Below are 19,786 nucleotides of genomic sequence, written 5' to 3'. Positions count from 1 at the left end.
TTTCTAAACTTTTCCATTCTGCACTTCCTCTAGATATCTTTCTCTACACAGAAAAAAACCTGCTTTTTCCTTCTATGAACAGTTCTAATTCAACTGATTTTCTGTACTATAGGCTGTCTTTTTCTCAGAGGGTCAGAATTGTTTTAAATTCATAGAAAACATCTCAAGGTCAAATAGGAGGTTAAATAGGCAGATTTTGTCTGAACATGTTTATTTTTTATTTTATGAATACTAATTTTGCAATTACATGGTAGCTAGCACTAATTTTAACATAAAGATTTTTTTGAACCTTGGGGGAAAAGAGCCCCCAAACACTAAAATCCACCAACAATCGCTTAGAACTGTGTTTATGCTAATTTAGAGAGGAGCAAAGAGGTCATTTTGCCTTAGAACTCCTCTAATTTCCTACTGTTGCAAATATCCCAGTCAAAATGGTTTTATGGAATAGACAGTTTTATTAATTTAATGCTACACCTTGACTTTTGTGCCTCCAGTTACTTGATGGTCTGTGCTGATATGGAGCTCTGATTCAGTTGCTGTCCATGAAGTTTGGGATGGGATATATGTGCCTGTGCTGTGGTTGTTGCACACACAGTCAGCCTGACAGAGCTATAGGGAAAATCTGAAATCTTGTGAGAGTGGACTCTTCATCCTGTTTAGACTGTGAACTAAGAAGATGTATGTATAAGAATTTTCAGATGTGTATATGGATGAGTTTTTGCAGGAATGTACTGAAATGGCCTTTTTCTACTAATATTTGTTGCTTCCCAATGAACTTCAAATCTCTGCTCCAGAAAATCAAAATGCTAGATATTTTTTTACTACGAAAACAATTTTTCCATGACTAGTTTACAGAAATTATTTAGAGAAATTGTGATAAGTATTCCCTCTGCTTTATAAAACTTCATCCTTAAAAGCTTTATTTTGTCAAACTTTAAAATGTCTGAAAATATGGAAGGAAAAATATTGGATTAAAGGTGTTATTTCTACAGATTCTATGTACATTAAAGTTTATGTAGCAAGAGAGAATTTTCATGTAAATATCTGTAAATAAAGACTTTCATAGAGATATTTTACATACTTTTACATGTTTTTTATCTAATATCACAATATGAACTGTTTTTTTATCACTGAAATGCCTCTTTTTCAGATTACATATTTCAGTCTCTGGTATTACAATAAGCAGAATCAACGCAGATGGGTAGATTTGGACAAGCCTCTGAAAAAACAGCTGGACAAATATGCCTTGGAGCCAACTGTGTATTTTGGAGTAGTATTCTATGTGCCTACTGTTTCTCAGCTTCAGCAGGAGATTACCAGGTAAACCTCTTAGTATAAACTTCAATGTATTTATAAATTTGCTCTCAGCATTATGAAATGTATAGTTAATTTAAAAGTTGTCTGCTCTCCACTCCCCCACCTTTATAGAAATTAAAATTATTTTAGGCAGAATTTATGTTCAAAATGTATGATAATTTATCTTTGGAATAATTAAAATACGTGACAAACTAAGCAAGCAACTAACCTTTTTGTAATCTTAGGAATCTACTCAAAACCTGTTTTAAGTAACAGGCATATACCTGCATGGTCAGATTTTTAATTGTTTTCGTCCCTTCATGTTTGACTTTTTAATTTGTTTGGTTGGTTGGTTTTTGTGTTGTTTTATTTTTGTTTGTTTGTTTTGAAGATCCATGTGTTGCTTTCATGGACATCTATCCTGCACAAAGCACTTGCAGATTTTATTAAGCTATGCTTTCTTTGCTTTGTTTTCAGAACTTTCTGTTCTTTTAGTTCAGTACATTGGCAAGCTGCAGTCTAGACTTCAGCTTGTGATTTTATTTTTTGTGTATTGCTGAGCCATAAGTATGGATGTTAGTTCTGGTATTGCATGTATATTTCTACTGGGGAACATCACATCATTGTCACTGACTGCAGGAGGAAAAGTAAAATTGAGCATGTATACTAGCCAGTTATTCCAATGGGCATGTACATTGGCTTCTAATGGCTTAACGTGAATAGTTCTGATTTAATGATTATTTTTAATTGGCAGTTAAGTACAAAACTCATAGCTGGATTGCAAACACAAATTGTTATTTCAAAAATATGTGCTTGTATTAACTAACCCATTTAAGCTAAAAACTTTAAGTTGGCTGTGCTTTGAGTGGAGAGTTGAAGCAATGATCACTCAGAGGTCTTTTTCATCCTAATTTATTCTGTGGTTACATGAAACTGCTTCTGTTCCTAAAATACTCTGCCAGACACCTTTCCTGCTAATTGTAATGTGAAAGCTTTTCAGGGTCACCAGATGCACACCTCTTGGTGCAGACACTGGAGCTGTTGTGTACTGCTCAGTGCTTGGCAGCTTTAGTTTTTGGTTTTATGTGTAATTTCTGGAAGATTTTTTATTTTGAAAACTCTAAAGTTTTGTGCTATTTCTGGGCAATTTTAGTGGCTTAAAAATCCCTGGTTCAGATTCTGTGTTGGTGTACTAGAATACATTAGAGTAAGAGAAATACCATGATGTTGCATTGGAAAGGTAAATTGCCTGGAAAATCTTGAATAGTGTTCTTTGGCATTTCTTTAAAGAGTATAGTATTTATGCTGAACCTTTAAAAAATTTTGGCAGTGGGTTACCTGGTAGAAAGCAGGAATTTATGTGCCAGCCTTATGTTTGTGTCCTAGAGGATGGATAGTACTTACTTTGATAAGTAAGAGACTGGGTTAGTTTCAGAAATCTGTGAGATTTTTCATGCCTGTTTGATATAAATCAGATTGAACATGTTCAAGCAAATTATATATTTAATGTACACCAGGAAGTGGAAAAGCTATAGATAAAAAGAGATGTTCTCTGTTGAGGTAGTGTTAAGATTCTTTATTTATATATTTACTTTTAATAGCAGTTCTATGGAAGGAGCTTACCTTCTGCTTCCTGACCGGGAAGACTCGTTCCCCAGATGCCTTGGGCTTTTTCTTTTCTGTTTTTTTAAGGCCTGGGTTTAGTCCCAGGTGTTCTTGTTGTGTTGAATAGGAATGCTAAGTACTGTCATATAATATACTGGGTTTTTGTAGTAGGATCCCCAAGAGTCTAAACAATATTTATAAATTATCACTGTATTTAGCAGGGCAGTAAACAGTAATGGAAGAGAGCTGTCCATTAACATCAATAAAATTTATGTGGAGTTTACCTGACCTTTCTAATCACTGAATGAATTATAGCACATTCTTCCATGTTCTCAGTATTAATGCCTGACTTCACTAGAGTTAACATACAATATGAGGAAGAACTTTTTAAAACTAGACTTATAGAAGACAAATGACCTCCTTGGCCAAATCTGTCTAGCTGTAATGGCAATTTGGAGGTTTTTTGGGCTTCATATAGAAAGTTCAATGACTGGCTGAAAGGGGCAGAAAAATGCAGGCAGGCAAATAGTGGCTCAGACTGTGGACAAACAGTACAGCTAGTAGTGGTTGTATGTATGAGAGATGATGCAGGAAAAGAGTAGATTAAAGGAAAAAAAAGGTGTCTTGAAAGTGAGAACGAAATGTACTCAGAACTTGTAATGCAGAAATGAAAATCTCTACTGGGATTGAGGGAATGTACATTGCTAGATCTATTGGAAAAGATCTAACAGCAGCAGTTTACTGAACATTGTAAAGAGACAATAACAACAATTTTAAGGTAGGAAGAGAAAAAAAGAAGACAGTTTGGTAGTAGATAGAAGTTGTGGAGATTCTTTAACATCACTGATTCTAGAATTCTATGTGAAAGTTAAGGGAGGCAGGAGTTTTAAAAGGCCTTGAAATAGTGGGTCCAAATGATGAGGAAGACCACCCTCTACTCAAACTGAGGAGTGCAGACAGGAATAGGAAATGCAGGTGTAGTCTTTTACTCTCTCTTAAAAATTAAGAAACCCATGTTAGCTTTTTCTTTTTCCACCCCCATAGGTATCAGTATTACTTGCAATTAAAGAAAGACATCTTGGAAGGCAACATTCCTTGCACACTGGAACAAGCAATACATCTGGCTGGTTTGGCAGTTCAGGGTAAGTAAGAAATTGTGCCAAATAGCTAATATTACATCAGAAACTTGGGTGATATATTTTCCATTGTCAGTTTTCTGTTTGTCACTCAAGAGACCCAGTTCAGTAAGTTATGAAAGGGGCTCGTTCCCTAGGACTTCATCATACTGGCTGCAGAGAGGAATGGTTGGATCAGTGGCCCTGAACTAGCTTCTGTGCAGTCCTCAAAAGTGTACCTGGGCATCTAACAAGCAGTTTCAGGAGCTGGATTTGAATTAAGACATTGTAATTCCTTTGGAGGAAAAGACTTCAGTTATCTGCCGACATCAACAGACCCTTGCTCTGTTTCTGTTAATGAAGACTCTTTATTCTGACGTATCTTCATAAATAAGCAACTTTGAATGTGCTTGTATTTCCACTTTTATGCAAAATTTCCTATCACATAAGATTATTTCAAGTTAGTGTACAAGGCTGTTAACAGTTCTTATGTTCAAATCACTCCTGGAAACACATTTCTGTGACACCTGTATGAAAAAGGTAGCTTTATTTTTCCTATCTAGGGTCATATGGAATAGAATATATAACAGTCCTGAGTCTGTCTGCACTGCTCATATTCAGTTGTTCCTTGCAATGTGCTTATCTGATGCTAAATCTCCCAAAAGTTTGTAGTGGCAACAGCTGTGTTTAGTGTGTTTGTATATTGTTATTTGTATATCATTCACAGTGAATGCCACTTCAGTACGTCTAGCAGCAATTGTAAAACTGCCAAAATTGAACAGGACTTAAAATCACTGGCAGTATATACAACCAAAGGTTTTTTTTTTTGTTTTTCGGGTTTTTTTTTTTTTGTTTTTTGTTTTTTTTTTTTATTTTTTTATTTTGTTAGTTATGTACATTGGTTGTATCATAATGATGATGATGATCATGTTTTTTTGAAAATGTGGTTACCAGTGGAGTAGGATAAATGGTATTAATGCTTTGTTTATATAACAAATCTGTTATCTGTTTAATCCAAGCCAGGTTTTAATGGTCTTCAACTGAAGAAATCTTCCTGTGTTATTTCCATGTATTTGGACAATGTAAATGTCTCTCTGCTCAGCGAGTTGTTTATAGAAATCTTTCAATATAACCCTCTTTCCAGATGGAAAATATTCATACTTTTAGCTTTCACCTTCCTTTTTTATTCTTGCATAAGTGATGAACTGCATATGTTGATAACAGTATGTTCTAAATTAATGTGCTCCAATGACTGAAGTAGCTTTTATGAGGTAGGTTAGTAATTTTAGCTAGTGAATGAACAGAAGCAGTGCTTGCTGTTTCAAGTCAACTAGTTTGAAGGAAAATCTGTATTTTAAAGCAGTACAATAGTACATTTCTAAGCACTGCTTTATATCAAGAGTTGTATTGGTGTAGTGTGTCAGAGGGGGTCCCCTTTCATATAAATAACTTCCATATTAAGTGTTTTATAATTTCTTCTCAATCCACAAGGAGTGTTACCGATTTTTCTGAACAAGGTAAAAAGATGGGATTTTTTTTTTTTAGATTTTCTCTTTATAAACATTATTGATTAGTTTGTTCTGTTCTGCTTTCAGGTTGTAGTTCAGTAGGATGGAGGTTTGCTACTTGGGGATCCTGCTGCAATTAATTGGGTTTTGAATAATTTTGTTAGAAGTGTTTGAATTCAAGATCTTTTTTATTTTTTAGCGGATTTTGGAGACTATGATCAGTATGAATCTCAGGAGTTTCTACAAAGATTTGCTTTGTTTCCAGTGGTAAGTACTTTCTTTAAATTGGTGCATTTAAATTATTAAATTGACAAATTCAAATCCTTTTTAAAATTGGTAAATGCAAATAATTTTTAGGAAGCCTCTGTGATCCATCTATCTTACTGCTCCCTAGGCTGTCAAATTTAGCAAAGGTTTTCTTTGATATAAGAGTGAGATATGACACCCTATATTACACAGAAACAAAGATGTAATCAGATATTTTTCAATTTTATTGTATATTATTGTATATTGTATTGTATATTGTATATGAAAAGAAGATTGAGGTATGGATGGGAATGTGAGTAAAACCACTTCAAAACAGTGTTTGTGCTTTTGGGGTTTATTTGTCCATATTACAGCATCTAAACTCCAAGACTAGAATCAAGCATGTGCAGAAAATTTATAACAATTTGATTTTGTAGAATTTTTTTGTATTTCATTCCCCAAATGCTATTTTACCTTAAGGGTTGGCTACAAGAAGAAAAAATATTGGAAGAAGCAACACAGAAAGTTGCCTTGCTACATCAGAAGTACAGGTTAGTCTGAAGCTCTTCAATGCCTGATTTTGGTCTTCAGTAGCTTCTGTAGCTCAGAAAGTTGTGAATCTTGAAATTGGACGAATCTCACTTACCATTTAAATGAGTTTTTTCTGTAGTACATCTGTATTAAAGTTCCGATAGTTTTTGCTGAATGAAAATGAAAAAGAGAACAGAGTACTTAGTAAAATAAATTAGAGGATTCAGCTTGAAAAGAATACGGGGCACAATTAAATAGTGTGACTTCACCTGTATAATGTTTCTGACTCTTGTTCATATGAAGTTCTGGCTCCAGTAAGAATGTTTCTTGCTAAACAATGTTGGGAGGTGTTAAGGGCAGGAGAAATGTAGAGACAGTAACTGTGCCAAAATGCTTATGAACTTAGAAGGGAGCTAAGGTGCAGTAGTCCAGGACAAAGGAAAGTTAAGTTCTCTTTATCAGTTCAATAATTAAAAACATTTGTGACTATGTGAATAATACTAAATATTTTTCCCCTGTATTGTTTTAAAACAACAGTTTGAAAATTGCAGTTTCACTTATCTTTGAAATGCACTTGTAACAAGGTTACATGGTTCAGGTTCAGCAAAGAAAACTTAATCTTCATGACATTCGGAAAAAGTGAAGAAATTGACAGATTTATGATTGAAAAAGTATCAGGAGACATAGCAATGAGCATGATAAGATTTTTCAGATAGAAATAATGTCTTTTATGAGGTAACAGGTATGTTCATGGGTTTGTAAACACAAGCTTTTAAGCCCTGTGATACTACTGCAAGTCTGTGAGAAAACTTTCAGTTGGTCTAATTATAAAGAATTCTACCTTTACCTACCTTTATCTTGATCTCATGTTTTCAAAGTATTACACTAAAATAGTCAACATCTAGAAGATGAAACTGTCTTTTCTGAGACATAAAATTCCAGACTTTGTATTTCCCCTATGGCAGTATAGAGGACATTCATGTCTTGAACATGTGTGCCTCTGGTAAAGTGAGGAAATGTGGAGACGGTGCTGGAATTGATCAAGAATGTGATAATTGTCTACCATTAGTAGAGATGGTAATTTTAACTGGTCTTTGTTGCCATTTACCCCTAAAGATGCCAGAGAGAAAGAAGTTATTAGAATCAAAGTGTAAAAGGCTGAGCCAAATATATCAGTCACTGGTACAGATAGAAACAGTACCATTTAATGGCCGCCTGGGTATCCTGGGGATGCTTTTCAAGCTTTGGCAGTGTCATTCAGAGTAAAGCAAAGATAATTTTTTCTTATTGGCAGTATTAGCTGATTTCTATTTTATTTGTAGAGGCCTTACTCCTCCTGATGCAGAAATGTTATATATGCAAGAAGTAGAAAGAATGGAGGGCTATGGTGAAGAGACCTATCCCGCAAAGGTAAATATTGCCCTTTTCTCCCTGTTTAGAGTGGTTACTTCCTGCCAAAAGTAAATAAAACCCAAACCTCAAACCACCAAGAATGTTCTCCTCCAGAATTATAAAAGCAGTTGTTTCATATGTAACTTTGCTTTCGAAGACTTTTTTTTTCTGTACTTGCATTGAATTACTGTACTTGAATTTTTTCCTACTTCTTGCAGGACAGCCAAGGAAGTGACATATTCTGTATTTGCATAATTTTTTCCTACTTCTTGCAGGACAGCCAAGGAAGTGACATATTCATTGGAGCATGTCTTGATGGTATCTTTGTGAAACACAAAAATGGTCGTCCTCCTGTTGTATTTAGGTTAGTATTGTTCTTTCATAGAATATTTTAGTGAACTTCACATTTTAAGTGTGTTCCTCACAAGCATCAAGGCCTCCTAGATATTCTGTGTATTTATGCATTTGGTAAACCATAGTCTCGTAGTCATCATGCTACAGTGAATACTGAAGCCAGTGGGAATTTCTCAATGTATTAACTGCAAAATTAATCTCTTTAAGACAGATTAATTATAAGACAGTAATATTTCATATACAGTCGCATTGCAAAACATTTCTTGAATCAAAAAGGAACAATTCTCTGCACATAGGGCATCTTAAATCCTGACATTGTCACATCCATTCATATATTCATACTCACTCATGAAATTGTCCAGGAGTTCCTTTCATATATTATAAATATATGTGGATTACATATACAATAACATGTTTTAAATATTTTGGATTCATAAATTGTTTTAGTTTATTATTGAATGTTCTTATAAATTGTAGACAGAGCTCTGACTTACCTAAACACTTAAAACTCAGTCTACACATGAAATGGCTTTCCACTGACTTTGACAGGAGTTGCTTGGGCATCTTTGAGCAGAATTCAGAATAATTTTTAAAAAACATTTTGAGATTTTTTTCTAAAGCAGGAAAGGGTTTGCTCTTCATGAACAGAATTGAACTTCTAGAATTGAATTTCTGACTGAATATGAACAGAAATCTTGAAATCCTATGGTGCAACAATTACTGGAACATCACTACTGATAAATCTCTGGGATTAGAGAAAGTAGCCAACTATGCTTCTTTCTGATAGTAGTTTTGTTTTAACAGAATTTAGAAATTCACTATAGTTAAATGTCCTTCAGAAAAATTTCTATCTCTGCTGTGATAGGAGAGCTGATGCTGAGCTCTTTTTAATTGTCTGGAGTTGTCAAAGTGCCCTCCTCTGCTTTCTACAGCATTAAACAACAAATATACTTACCAAATGCACAGGGAGAGGAATAAAGTTTTGTACATGCATTTCACATAAATTCTCAAAGAATTTCGGATGCAGTGTCTGTAAATATAAGAAAAAAAGTTGCAGATTGGGAAGCATCAGAAAGTATTTCTGTTCCAATTTCAGGATCCAGTTTTCTGCTCTCTTGGTTGTTTTTTGTATGACTATTGGCAATTCCATCATGGATAGCAATATCATGGTATTTAGGTGGCAGTAAAGCATAGGCAAATAACCCATTAGTATAATTTAAAATGAGGTTATGCTTGAGATTGATTCAGCTAATTTCATAGTTGTGCCCCAAAGGCTTATGAACCAAGGCCTTAAATTTGAGGGATTTTTGTTCTACATCAAAATGGAGACATTAATGTTTCTCTACCTCATATACATGAGGCAGTAACTATGGAAAATGCTAACAGATACCTCTATGTAATGCAAATGGGAGCCATATAAACACCTTTAGGGAGAGCCCTATATGCAAGTCATGCTTTTTCCTTGGTTTTGTGTACTGCAGAATATTCTTCTAATAAATCTATGACACAGGCTTTATTTACAGTAACTTAATACTAGTGGTTCAAGCTAAATTTGCATTTAAAAAGAAGATGAATAAATATATTTTATGCAATCTAATTTTTTTTTCATCTGTCAACATGCAAGAGTTCTAGAAAATGTGCTTAATAATGCCTTAAAGGATTTGTTTGGTATAGGTTTAATTTTTTTTCCCTGGAATGTATGGTTTGCTTTCAAGCAATTGGGATATTCTAATTTACTGATGACTAAATTTGTTGAAATTTGATTTTTTTTTTTTTAAGAACACTAGAAAGAATTTCAAATAGAAGACAAATCTTACTGTACATGTACATCTTCCCAAAAGTTAGTCATATACATGTTTTCCTTTCAGCAGCCATTAATGACATGGAAATAATGGTCTACAACTTGTTCAGGTAGATTAATGAACTTGTTCACAGGATGATAAAAAGTTCTTTCACAGAATCATAGACTTACAGCATGTACTGTCTTGAGAGGGACCCATCAGGCCCATTGAGTCCAACTCCTGGCCCTGCACAGAACACCCCAACAGTCACACCATGTGTCCTAGAGCATTGTCCAAATGCTTCTTGAACTCTGTCAGGCTGGGGCTGTGACCACTTCTCTGGGGGGTCTCTTCCTGCGCCCAACCACACTCTGGGTGAAACACCTTTTCATGATATCCAAACTAAACCTCCCCTGACTCAGCTTCAGGCCATTTGCTTGAGCCCTGTCACTGGTCACAGGATGGAAGAGATCAGTGCCTGCCCCTCCTCTTCCCCTCATGAGAACATTCTTTATCCACATTCTTGATGGTGGTTCTGCTTTGCATTTGTTGTGGTTTGAAAGTCAGAGCTTGTCCAGTCATATCCTGTCCTTTTTGTCTGCAGGTGGCATGATATTGCCAACATGTCCCACAATAAATCCTTTTTTGCATTAGAATTGGCAAACAAAGAAGAGACAATTCAGTTCCAAACTGTGAGTACATTTTAATTTTTTTCACTAAGTCATCAGTAAATAAAAACAAATTAAAACTGATAATTTAACTCAAAGGTTAAGGCCTACTATTTATATATTAAGCAGCTTTGAACTGTATGAGTGAAATATACTAACACTGTCTTTCTATGGGAAGGCATTAAAATTGGACCTTTTATGTTGAGTACATTGAAGTGTTTGGTTATGTGTTCATAAACATTTTCATCCATTCCAGTAAAATTTCTAGCATGGTTTTTGTACTTGAATCAGTGGCAATTAAAGATAAATATTGCCTTAGAGCTTTGCTGGAATGGGCCATGGCATTCTTTTCAGAATTAATTTTATTCAGCATCTACCAGTTGCTTTTGTCAAAAGGCAGCTGTTGACAATCTTATGGCAATCTTAACTATAAATTATGTTAGTATTACAGCTGATAAGTGTCTTGAGCAAAAGGTTTTACTTTCAAATTTCATAAATCTAAGAAATTTGCTAGACTAGAGTGTATATTTAGATCTGCAAAGTAGAGTTTTAGGAAAAATCTGGTGATATTAATGAAGTTACATTAGAATTAAATTGGTCAATGGTAATTTAATCTTAAAAATTTCAGTGGCTTGTCTGAAAGCAAGTGAAGCGTATAAATGTTTGACTTAATGCAAATGTTGGGTTTTGTTTTTTTGGCAGGAAGATATGGAAACAGCAAAATATGTGTGGAGGATGTGTGTGGCTAGACACAAATTTTACAGACTAAATAAATGCAGCCTGTAAGTAGAATACAGCAGCAGAACTCTTGGTACCCTTGCAGCTTCCATTGGGAAGTGAAGTCTCCTCCTTCCTTTCAAAACCCTTTACTGTCCTTTTTATTAGATGGTAGTAATTAATGACTTGGGTTCATTTTCTTAATCTTTTTTAAGAAAGTACTTACCACCAGTTTTTGAAACACACCCTGCTTTGTAATAGAGGACAATATTAAGTGCTGAAATCTTACCATAAGCAAAAATGTTTGGGCTTTGCTACTGGATCACAGTGCTGTGAGAGACTTCAGCTGCTTTGGGGTCTAATATTGCTAGTGAGCTACTGGAACCAGCAGGGTTTTGGCCTGTGTTTGGGTGAGCTGCTCTGAAAGGACACCAGAGGCTTTAAAAGGGTATGTGAAGTGTATGTGTATGTGAAGCACTCCTGAAATGTGCTGGATTGACAGCTAAGAGGTATGTGGTTCTTTTGGTATCCATGGAATCTGTATAGCTCAAGTAGCACCAGTGCAAAGCAAATTTAATACAATTCATCAAATTAAATTTAAATGGGCTGGTCTCCAACTTGTAAATCAATGGCTGGAATCTGAGCTAGTTTACAGGAACAGCTTTTCTTCAGTTTAGTTTCTTCAGTCAAAAAATAGAGAATTAGACACAGTGAATAGTCTATAATTGGAAAAGCATGTTTCCCATGTTTCACTCCTCTTTGTACATGGGAAGACAGATGTTTGATATCTGCTGAGGTCAGTGCAAAGATAATCAAGTATTTTGTGCCACGGGTGACTCATTAGTATGTTTAATGCTAATTTATTTGAGAAGTAAGATAAATTTGAAATAGAGTAAACCTCATACCTCAAAGCTTGTAAATTGTCTGTCTTTTAAGAGTGATAAGAAGAATTGATAGAAGTAGTGCATTCGCGGGACTTGTGCATTTCTGTCTAAATAATGTCAGATCTGTAGTTCTATATTAAATGTCTAGGATTACTTACTGTAATTGTTTCACCACAGTGTGGTTTTACATGAGGTTAAGTCCTCAAAAAAACTTTGCTGATGATCTCTACTCTTAAGATTTTTTGTCATCTAGTCCTGCAGCTGAAAACTGTCTTATGCATGCCTGTATCAACTTCAGGAGTTTTTTTCTAAATCTGTACATACCTTGTCTTTAGAGACTCCTTGGACTCTCCACCTGAGGAGGGCTCTCAGAAATCTTCCCTCATTCTTTCCCTTCCACGCTTTCCAATCCTTTCTCGTCCTTCACTTCCCAAAGGGTGAGCTTAAAAACATCTTTCTCACTAAAAAATAGCATTTCCTGCATTTGTATCATGCTATGTTTTGACCTGTCTTGCTATGAGATGCAGAGCACAGGTGCAGTGTAGGGTGGGGTGGAAAAGGAGATTAAGACTTCTGAACTTTATGTCCTGGAGCCAGTCCAACAAATCGTGAAAATTCATTCCCATTAACATCAATGTTAGAACATGCAAATGCTAATGCAGTATAGTAATGCTTTCCAATTCCTGTAACATCTGTAACATTACAGTCCTCATACAGTTTTATGTCTGACTTGTAGAACAGGAGATTACCTGAGGTATTTTGATCTTGGGCTTTTGATTTTCACTTTGTGATGGTGGCTAATGCACAGAGCTTTTTCCTTTTGAGACTCTTGTGGAAGACTAAGACAGGCTTGTGTCCTGGAAATGTAGAGTAATTTTTAATTAATCTTGGGAGTGCTTTCTGATATTTGAAATGGGTCTTGCTAATTCTTAAGAATAGTTTCTTACCATTAAATTTCTTCTGTAGACAAACTCAGCCCGTTACAGTGAATCCTGTTAGAAGACGATCTTCATCCAGGATGTCCATGGTAAGGAAAGCAAATAGCTTTATGTTTGCATTTTTATAGATTTCAGTTGACTTTGAATCAAATATTAGCTCCCTTCAGTGAAATTAAATGAGCAGTGGAAAAGATGAGTCGAGTATGTGAGGAACTGTTTCTGACTTGTAGGAAGAGCTGCTGTGCAATATCTAAATAGTGGAATTAAAGCAATTGCAATGAAAAGTATTTTAAACAATTCTGTTTTCAGTTTCAACCCTCTCTTTAGGAGACTCTCCTAGATGTCAGATGGCAAGATACAGTCTTGGGTTAGTGGAGAGTGATTTCAATTTTTTTCCTGGTTTTTAAATTATTTTTTATATGACCTCAAAGGTGAAACTTACATTGCAGATTTAGAGAAATAGTTTAAGACTAAGGCTTTGTATGTGCTTGTTTGTAATATTATACACATTTATAATACAATATAATATGTATTATTACTATTTATAGAGTATTATATATAATATGAATAATATTATACATATATATATAAATGGTATACATTATGTATTAAAAAAACTTCAATAATTATTTTAAAATGAATAATCAGCTTTTAAGTAACAGTAAGATGTTTGCTTTCTTAGCCCAAGCCTCAGCCTTACATGATGCCTCCACCACCTCAGCTGCATTACAATGGTCATTACAGTGAACCATATGCATCTTCCCAAGGTAAGTTCATTAAATCCATGGCCACACTACTCAGTTTTAGAAGGTAAAAGCTATAATTTATATTTGTAGCTACTTTAGCTATAGCTGAATAAATTAACAGGTGAACATGGGGTAGGTTTGTACTAGAACAGTCATTGAAGTACTTGCTGCTACTCTAGATACATAGGCTAATGTGAAATGCAGTTGTGGAATCACAGAATTGTTTAGGTTGTAAAAGACCTTTAGGATCATCAACAGCCATCAACACAGCACTGTCAAATCCATCACTAAACCAGGTCCCCAGGTGCCACATCTACACGTAGCATCTACACATCTATACCTCCAGGGGTGGTGACTGCACCACTTCTCTGGACAAGCCTGTTCCAATGCTTCACCACCCTTTCCAAGAAGAAATTTCCTAATATCCAATCTAAACCTTCCCTGGTGCAATTTGAGGCCATTCCCTCTTGTCCTGTCACTTGTTGCCTGGGAGGACACAAACACACCTCACTGCAGCCTTCTTTCAGATAGCTGTAGAGAGCAGTAAGGTTCTCCCTGAGCCTCTTTTGCTCCAGGCTAAACAACCCCAGTTTTCTCCACTGTTCCTCCTCCATATCCTCTCATATAGGAGATGAGCAATTCTAGTTAGGATAAGTATGTACAGCAATTGTAGGCTGAGGTGTCTTGTGTGAGTTTAAGCTGACTATGTCTTTTTTTGGCCATAACTGGTATGTTATAGCATTGTGAGATCTTTGTAAATATTGGTCTTAATAGCTGCAGACATTGCCCCAAGACAATTCACACAACTAAAAATCAAACCCAGAATGCAGGAAGAGAGACATTTGTCTAAGTTTGCTAGACTACAAGGTAAAGAAAAAAAACCCAATCAAACCCTGACTAATATTCTCAGGCAATGTAGACTCCTTATCTTAGCAGTTTACAGCAGAGCCATGGCTTCTTACTCTCATTATTTTGATTGTTACACATTGTGTCTTTAATTAACAAAGTTGCTGCTCAGAAGGGCTGCATCTAACCTTTTGCAAAGTCTCCTCAAGTTTGATAGGAACTTTCCTATCAAATCTTCTGGATAAATAGTACTCTAAAAAGCCACATCACTGGGAAGGGAATAGGCACATTTTCTATCAAAACAGTTACACAGGTCTGAATGAAATACAGGTATTCAGCTACATTCAGAATGTAACTAAATTATTTGCAGTTTAGTGTTTTAAGTATTTCTGGGTACTTGCTACTACAAGTGTCCTATTTTTTTAACTTTTATTTCATAAAAAAGTTTTTGATTATCATTTTTATTAACATAAGTGTGGCAATTATTTTGGTGAACCCAGATAGTTAAATCATGAAGGCATCTAGAGCAATGACTGAATTGTTCTCCTCTGGAGACTGGCAAATTGTACATCCACTGAAGTAGCAATTGAAATGATTAAATATGCCTTGGATGTTAGACCATTTTCTTTACAGTGTAGGTATATATAATATGTGTGAACAAGACATGGTGGTAGTTTAAACTGTCTCCAAAATATCTGGAGAAAAGGTAATTTGATTTTTTTTTTGCAATGCTATATTTACATCCATCCTGAAGGAGTGGTAAAGAGAAGAGCAAGGGCTTTTTTGCTTGTTATGGGACTGTTTTTATGGTTTTGATGGTATTTTTGTTTTGTATTATTTTTCTTGGGGTTTTTTTCTTTCTTTCTTTGCTGTTCAAACTGATTACATTGGTGCAAATGCTAGTGTAGACATTGATTTTTTCAGTGGTGTGATTTAAGGTTGATATGGACTTTTTTTATTTTGGACTGAAACTTAGGAAACCTATCCTGAAAAGAAGAAAGTTATTTGTAAACAGATAGTGTTTCCCCATAGGGATTTGCATGATTGAAGTGAATATAAGACATTATTCTGGTGTGTATACCTTGAGTATCAACAACAAGAGAAAAGCTGGGATTTTGGTTTGGGTTTTTTTCCTTCCCATTTCAATACATAGCTAAGAATAACTGAGGTTTGGAAAATATCAAGCATTGCCTTAGCTACATCTTAATAGAGGATAAGGATTTGAGGATCTGTTTGATGTCCTGGACATAAAGATTGTTCTTAAACTTTACTTTCAGATAACCTCTTTGTGAGCAATCAGAATGGATACTACTGTCACTCTCAGACTAGCTTGGATAGAGCCCCTCATGACTACAGTGGTCGGATCCGCAATGGGAGTGTCTATAGTGCACACAGCACAAACTCCTTGAACAATCCTCAGCATTACTTGCAGCCATCCCCCATGTCCTCTAACCCAAGCATTACTGGAAGTGATGTCCTCAGAACTGATTATGTCCCATCACACAGACATAGTGCACTAATACCACCTTCTTATCGTCCCACACCAGACTATGAGACTGTGATGAGACAGCTCAACAGGGGCATGGTGCACACAGATAGGCAGAGTCATTCAATGAGAAACCTTAACATCAGCAACTCATATGCTTACAGCAGGCCTGATGCCTTGGTTTACAGTCAGCCTGAAATTCGAGAGCATGCCCATTTTGCTGCCCCACAATCTAACCATTATCCATTTAACCTGAACTACAGCTTCCATAGCCAATCCCCCTATCCCTATCCTGCTGAGAAGCGCCCAGTTGTTGGGGCAGTCAGTGTGCCTGAGTTGACAAACGTGCAGCTGCAGTCTCAGGATTACCCAGCACCGAATATAATGAAGACTCAAGTCTATCGACCACCTCCCCCATACCCGTACCCAAGGCCTGCAAACAGTACTCCAGACCTGTCTCGACACATCTACATCAGCAGCAGCAATCCAGATCTTATCACAAGGCGAGTGCACCATTCTGTCCAGACATTTCAGGAAGACAGCCTGCCTGTGGCACATTCTCTTCAGGAGGTCAGCGAACCTCTGACATCGGCACGCCACGCTCAGCTGCAGAAAAGGAACAGTATTGAAATAGCAGGCTTGACTCCCAGCTTTGAAGGAATAAGAATTAAAGAGAGGACCATGTCAGCTTCTGCAGCAGATGTGACTCTTCCAAGAGTTATCTCAGAAGGGTCACAGCCCAACATTCTGATGGAGAGAACGAAGCAAAAGGAAGGTGAGCAAGAAGAATGCGTGAACTGTGATCACAAGAAAACCCTTTCAGATGCCACAATGCTGATTCACAGTAGTGAGGAAGAAGAAGAATTTGAAGAAGAGAATAAGGCCTGTTCAAGTCTTTCTCCTCTCCCTGAAGATCAAACCCAACTTTCATCTGTTATGGGAGGTTATTCTCATGATTCAGTACTAAACTACCCTTATAGTTCTGTTGCTTCATCTGCTGGCCCTTTGCATATTCTTGAGCCTAAATTACATATCACAGAGGCAGAAAAGAGAATGAAAGATATGAGCCCTGTTCATTTACTAGTAGAAAGCCAGATACAGAGAAGAGGGGAAGGACTGCTTACTCCATCTATGTCAGAATCTGATCTTACAACATCAGGGAGATACAGAGTAAGGAAAGATTCAGTAAAGAAGAGACCCGTGTCCGATCTTTTGTCTGGGAAGAAGAATATTGTGGAAGGCCTTCCCCCTCTAGGTGTAAGTGGATACTATTTGTCTTGTTTTGGGTTGTCTGTAGCAGTTGATTGTTGTATTTGTTTGAGGTTTGGGGTTCTTTTAATCAGCCTGAGATGCTTTTAAAACATGAATTAAAAGCTACCTTAAGCTTGACCTTTATAGTTCTATATTTCCTGGTTAACTTTGCTAAGTTATCTTTTATGCCCTCCTCTGATATGTCTGAGTTCTGTGTGTTTAGTCCACCCACAAATCCAGCTGTGCAGTCTCCATCCATCTGAAAACCTAACCTGGCTAGGAAGTTTAGAAGGAGCCAGTTTAAAATCAGTTCTAGATCCCTGCTCTGCCCTACTTCTTATCTGGAGCAGAAGCAACTCTTTCCATTGAACTTGCTCATCTTTCTCTCGCTGAAAAATGATATGTAGCCGAAAAGTTTACTTTTTAAAAAATTTGTTTGCCTGATTCTTCTGACCTAAGAGGGGAACCTGACACCTTAAGGAATAAATTCTTTCCTTGCATTCTCTTCTTTACTTCATTCCTTCCCTTTTTCATATCCTTTTCCTTTTGCCTTCTCTTCAAGCTGTTTTTATACCACTGAAGGTATTTCTTGCTTGCAATATCTCTTTCTCCAATCTTAGGACACTGTAAATAGTGAAAACCTGCGAGTTTCACCTTTCCTGTAATTCCCACCTCACAGAAACATCAAGGTCTGTGTGGACTGCACAATTTCACTGGCACTCCTTAGCACCCCCTTGGCTTTAAACTTTTGTTCAGTTTTATGTATTTTGTGGCAGAATTCAGGTGCTAATAGAGGAAGACCATTTTTTATTATTATTTTGCCTTTTAAAATCCATTGATACCTGAGTTAGTGTCAAATAGTTTTCTGCACAAATTGGACTGCAGGGGAACTGCTATATAACTTGTACTGCTGTGGTAACAGCAGATACTGCAAAAAATAAGGTATGAAAAAGCTATGTATTGAAATAGTTACTACTCTCACAAGTTTTGTCTGTCAGATGTGCTATACATGGAGCTGAACACAATTAAATTAACTTCCATTAGCTTAAATTCATTTTATAATTATGTATGTTTTTCTACATCTTTATCCTGTTTTTTTAATGTGGATATAGGGAAAAAAAAAAGGATACCTTCCTCCTGGTGTTCACATTTAGATAGTTACTTAGTATTTGTTCCCCAAAAAATACATTTTCAGACAAAGCTGGCCCCCACCAATGCTTGCACATTTTGCTTTTCAATGAACTTTTTATTGTTGTGTTTGTGTTCACTTTTAAATGAAGTCTCATCCTCTTATATTGTCTTCCTGTTTCTTACCACCATTTAACTTTTGAAAGCATTGATTATCATTCAAGCAGCATGTGCGCTCATATTTTCAGTGTATTTTTGTTAACAATTAAACTTAGCAACATCAGGAATGATGAAATTTCCTCTTATCCTTTTTAAAAGAATAATTTGAATTGATTCTTTCATAGAAATCCCCCTTTGATATTTTTCATCAAATAATGGATGGTAATTACATAATTTACATTCATGGCCTGGTCTAGGACTCAAATCTGTCTGCAGTTCTGTGTTCGTGTTTTGTATGTCAAGTTTGTTGCAAACTTAGTAAAACACTTAACTGTATCCAAATATCTTAAAGTTATGGTCATTGCATTTGTAGGGAAGAAAAGTCCCTGCAAACTGAGTAGTCTATCAAGGAATAGTTTTTGCATATTTTTGGGTTTGGGAAGTGATCCCAGGTCTGTTCAAGAATGTTAATTATCCAAAGTTGCCACCTCACACCCTCAGTCATGAGCTTTAGAGAACAATATTTGTCATTCTCATGCAGTTTCATTAACCTGTGTGGAATGAAGACAGACTTGTGTTGTGTCTTTGGAGGAATGTGGTCCCACCACCCTAATCTCTCACTACAGTGCTTATCAAAGAAAAAGGTCAGAGCTGTTCACAGGAGGGGCCAGAGAAGTATCTTTTGCTTAGTTGAACTCATCTGGTTTCTGCTTTATAACTGCATCAGATATTTAAGAATATTTACAAATTTTATCTTCTCTTTTGCAGGGTATGAAAAAGAATAAAAATGATGCAAAAAAAATGGGGCCTCTGAAGCTAGCTGCCCTAAATGGACTGGCATTGACTAGAATGCCTCTGCCAGATGAGGGGAAGGAAGAATCAACAAGAGCAACAAATGATGAACGAGTATGTTGGCGTTTTTTAATGCGTGATTTACCCTGGCAATTTTTCAAAATTACATGATTATGAATGGTACATTTTATTGACTGTAAAATGCTTCATATTAAGGCAACTCAAATGCTGAGAATAGAAATCAAATAAAAAGATTCCTGATTGATGAGTCATTGCTAGAAGTTTTGGGTGTAACTCAGATTTTTCTTTAAGATGGCAATGATTCAACTATAGTTTACCCTCT

The 19,786-nt window shown here is 36.0% G+C and overlaps 1 protein-coding gene across 2 annotated transcripts in view; it reads left to right on the top strand.

The window, feature by feature from the left end:
- The window catches only part of PTPN21 (protein tyrosine phosphatase non-receptor type 21), a 43,853-nt gene that overhangs the window by 12,044 nt on the left and 12,023 nt on the right, over nt 1-19,786 (top strand). Inside the window, exons 3-15 of one of the 2 annotated variants that reach the window (XM_056492548.1) lie at nt 1,151-1,320; nt 3,946-4,043; nt 5,724-5,791; nt 6,251-6,321; nt 7,624-7,711; nt 7,969-8,057; nt 10,433-10,520; nt 11,199-11,278; nt 12,433-12,534; nt 13,064-13,124; nt 13,718-13,802; nt 15,905-17,370; nt 19,420-19,557. In XM_056492548.1, coding sequence (XP_056348523.1) covers nt 1,151-1,320; nt 3,946-4,043; nt 5,724-5,791; nt 6,251-6,321; nt 7,624-7,711; nt 7,969-8,057; nt 10,433-10,520; nt 11,199-11,278; nt 12,433-12,534; nt 13,064-13,124; nt 13,718-13,802; nt 15,905-17,370; nt 19,420-19,557 — 2,604 coding nt within the window. The remainder of the gene's footprint in view (nt 1-1,150; nt 1,321-3,945; nt 4,044-5,723; nt 5,792-6,250; nt 6,322-7,623; nt 7,712-7,968; nt 8,058-10,432; nt 10,521-11,198; nt 11,279-12,432; nt 12,535-13,063; nt 13,125-13,717; nt 13,803-15,904; nt 17,371-19,419; nt 19,558-19,786) is intronic. The other variant, XM_056492549.1, reaches the window with a different exon arrangement.

Source organism: Oenanthe melanoleuca, chromosome 5, assembly GCF_029582105.1.
Source record: "Oenanthe melanoleuca isolate GR-GAL-2019-014 chromosome 5, OMel1.0, whole genome shotgun sequence".
NCBI classification, from domain to species: domain Eukaryota; kingdom Metazoa; phylum Chordata; class Aves; order Passeriformes; family Muscicapidae; genus Oenanthe; species Oenanthe melanoleuca.
The sequence above is the reverse complement of the archived record's forward strand: the minus strand, read 5'-3'. Positions and strand labels throughout refer to the sequence as shown.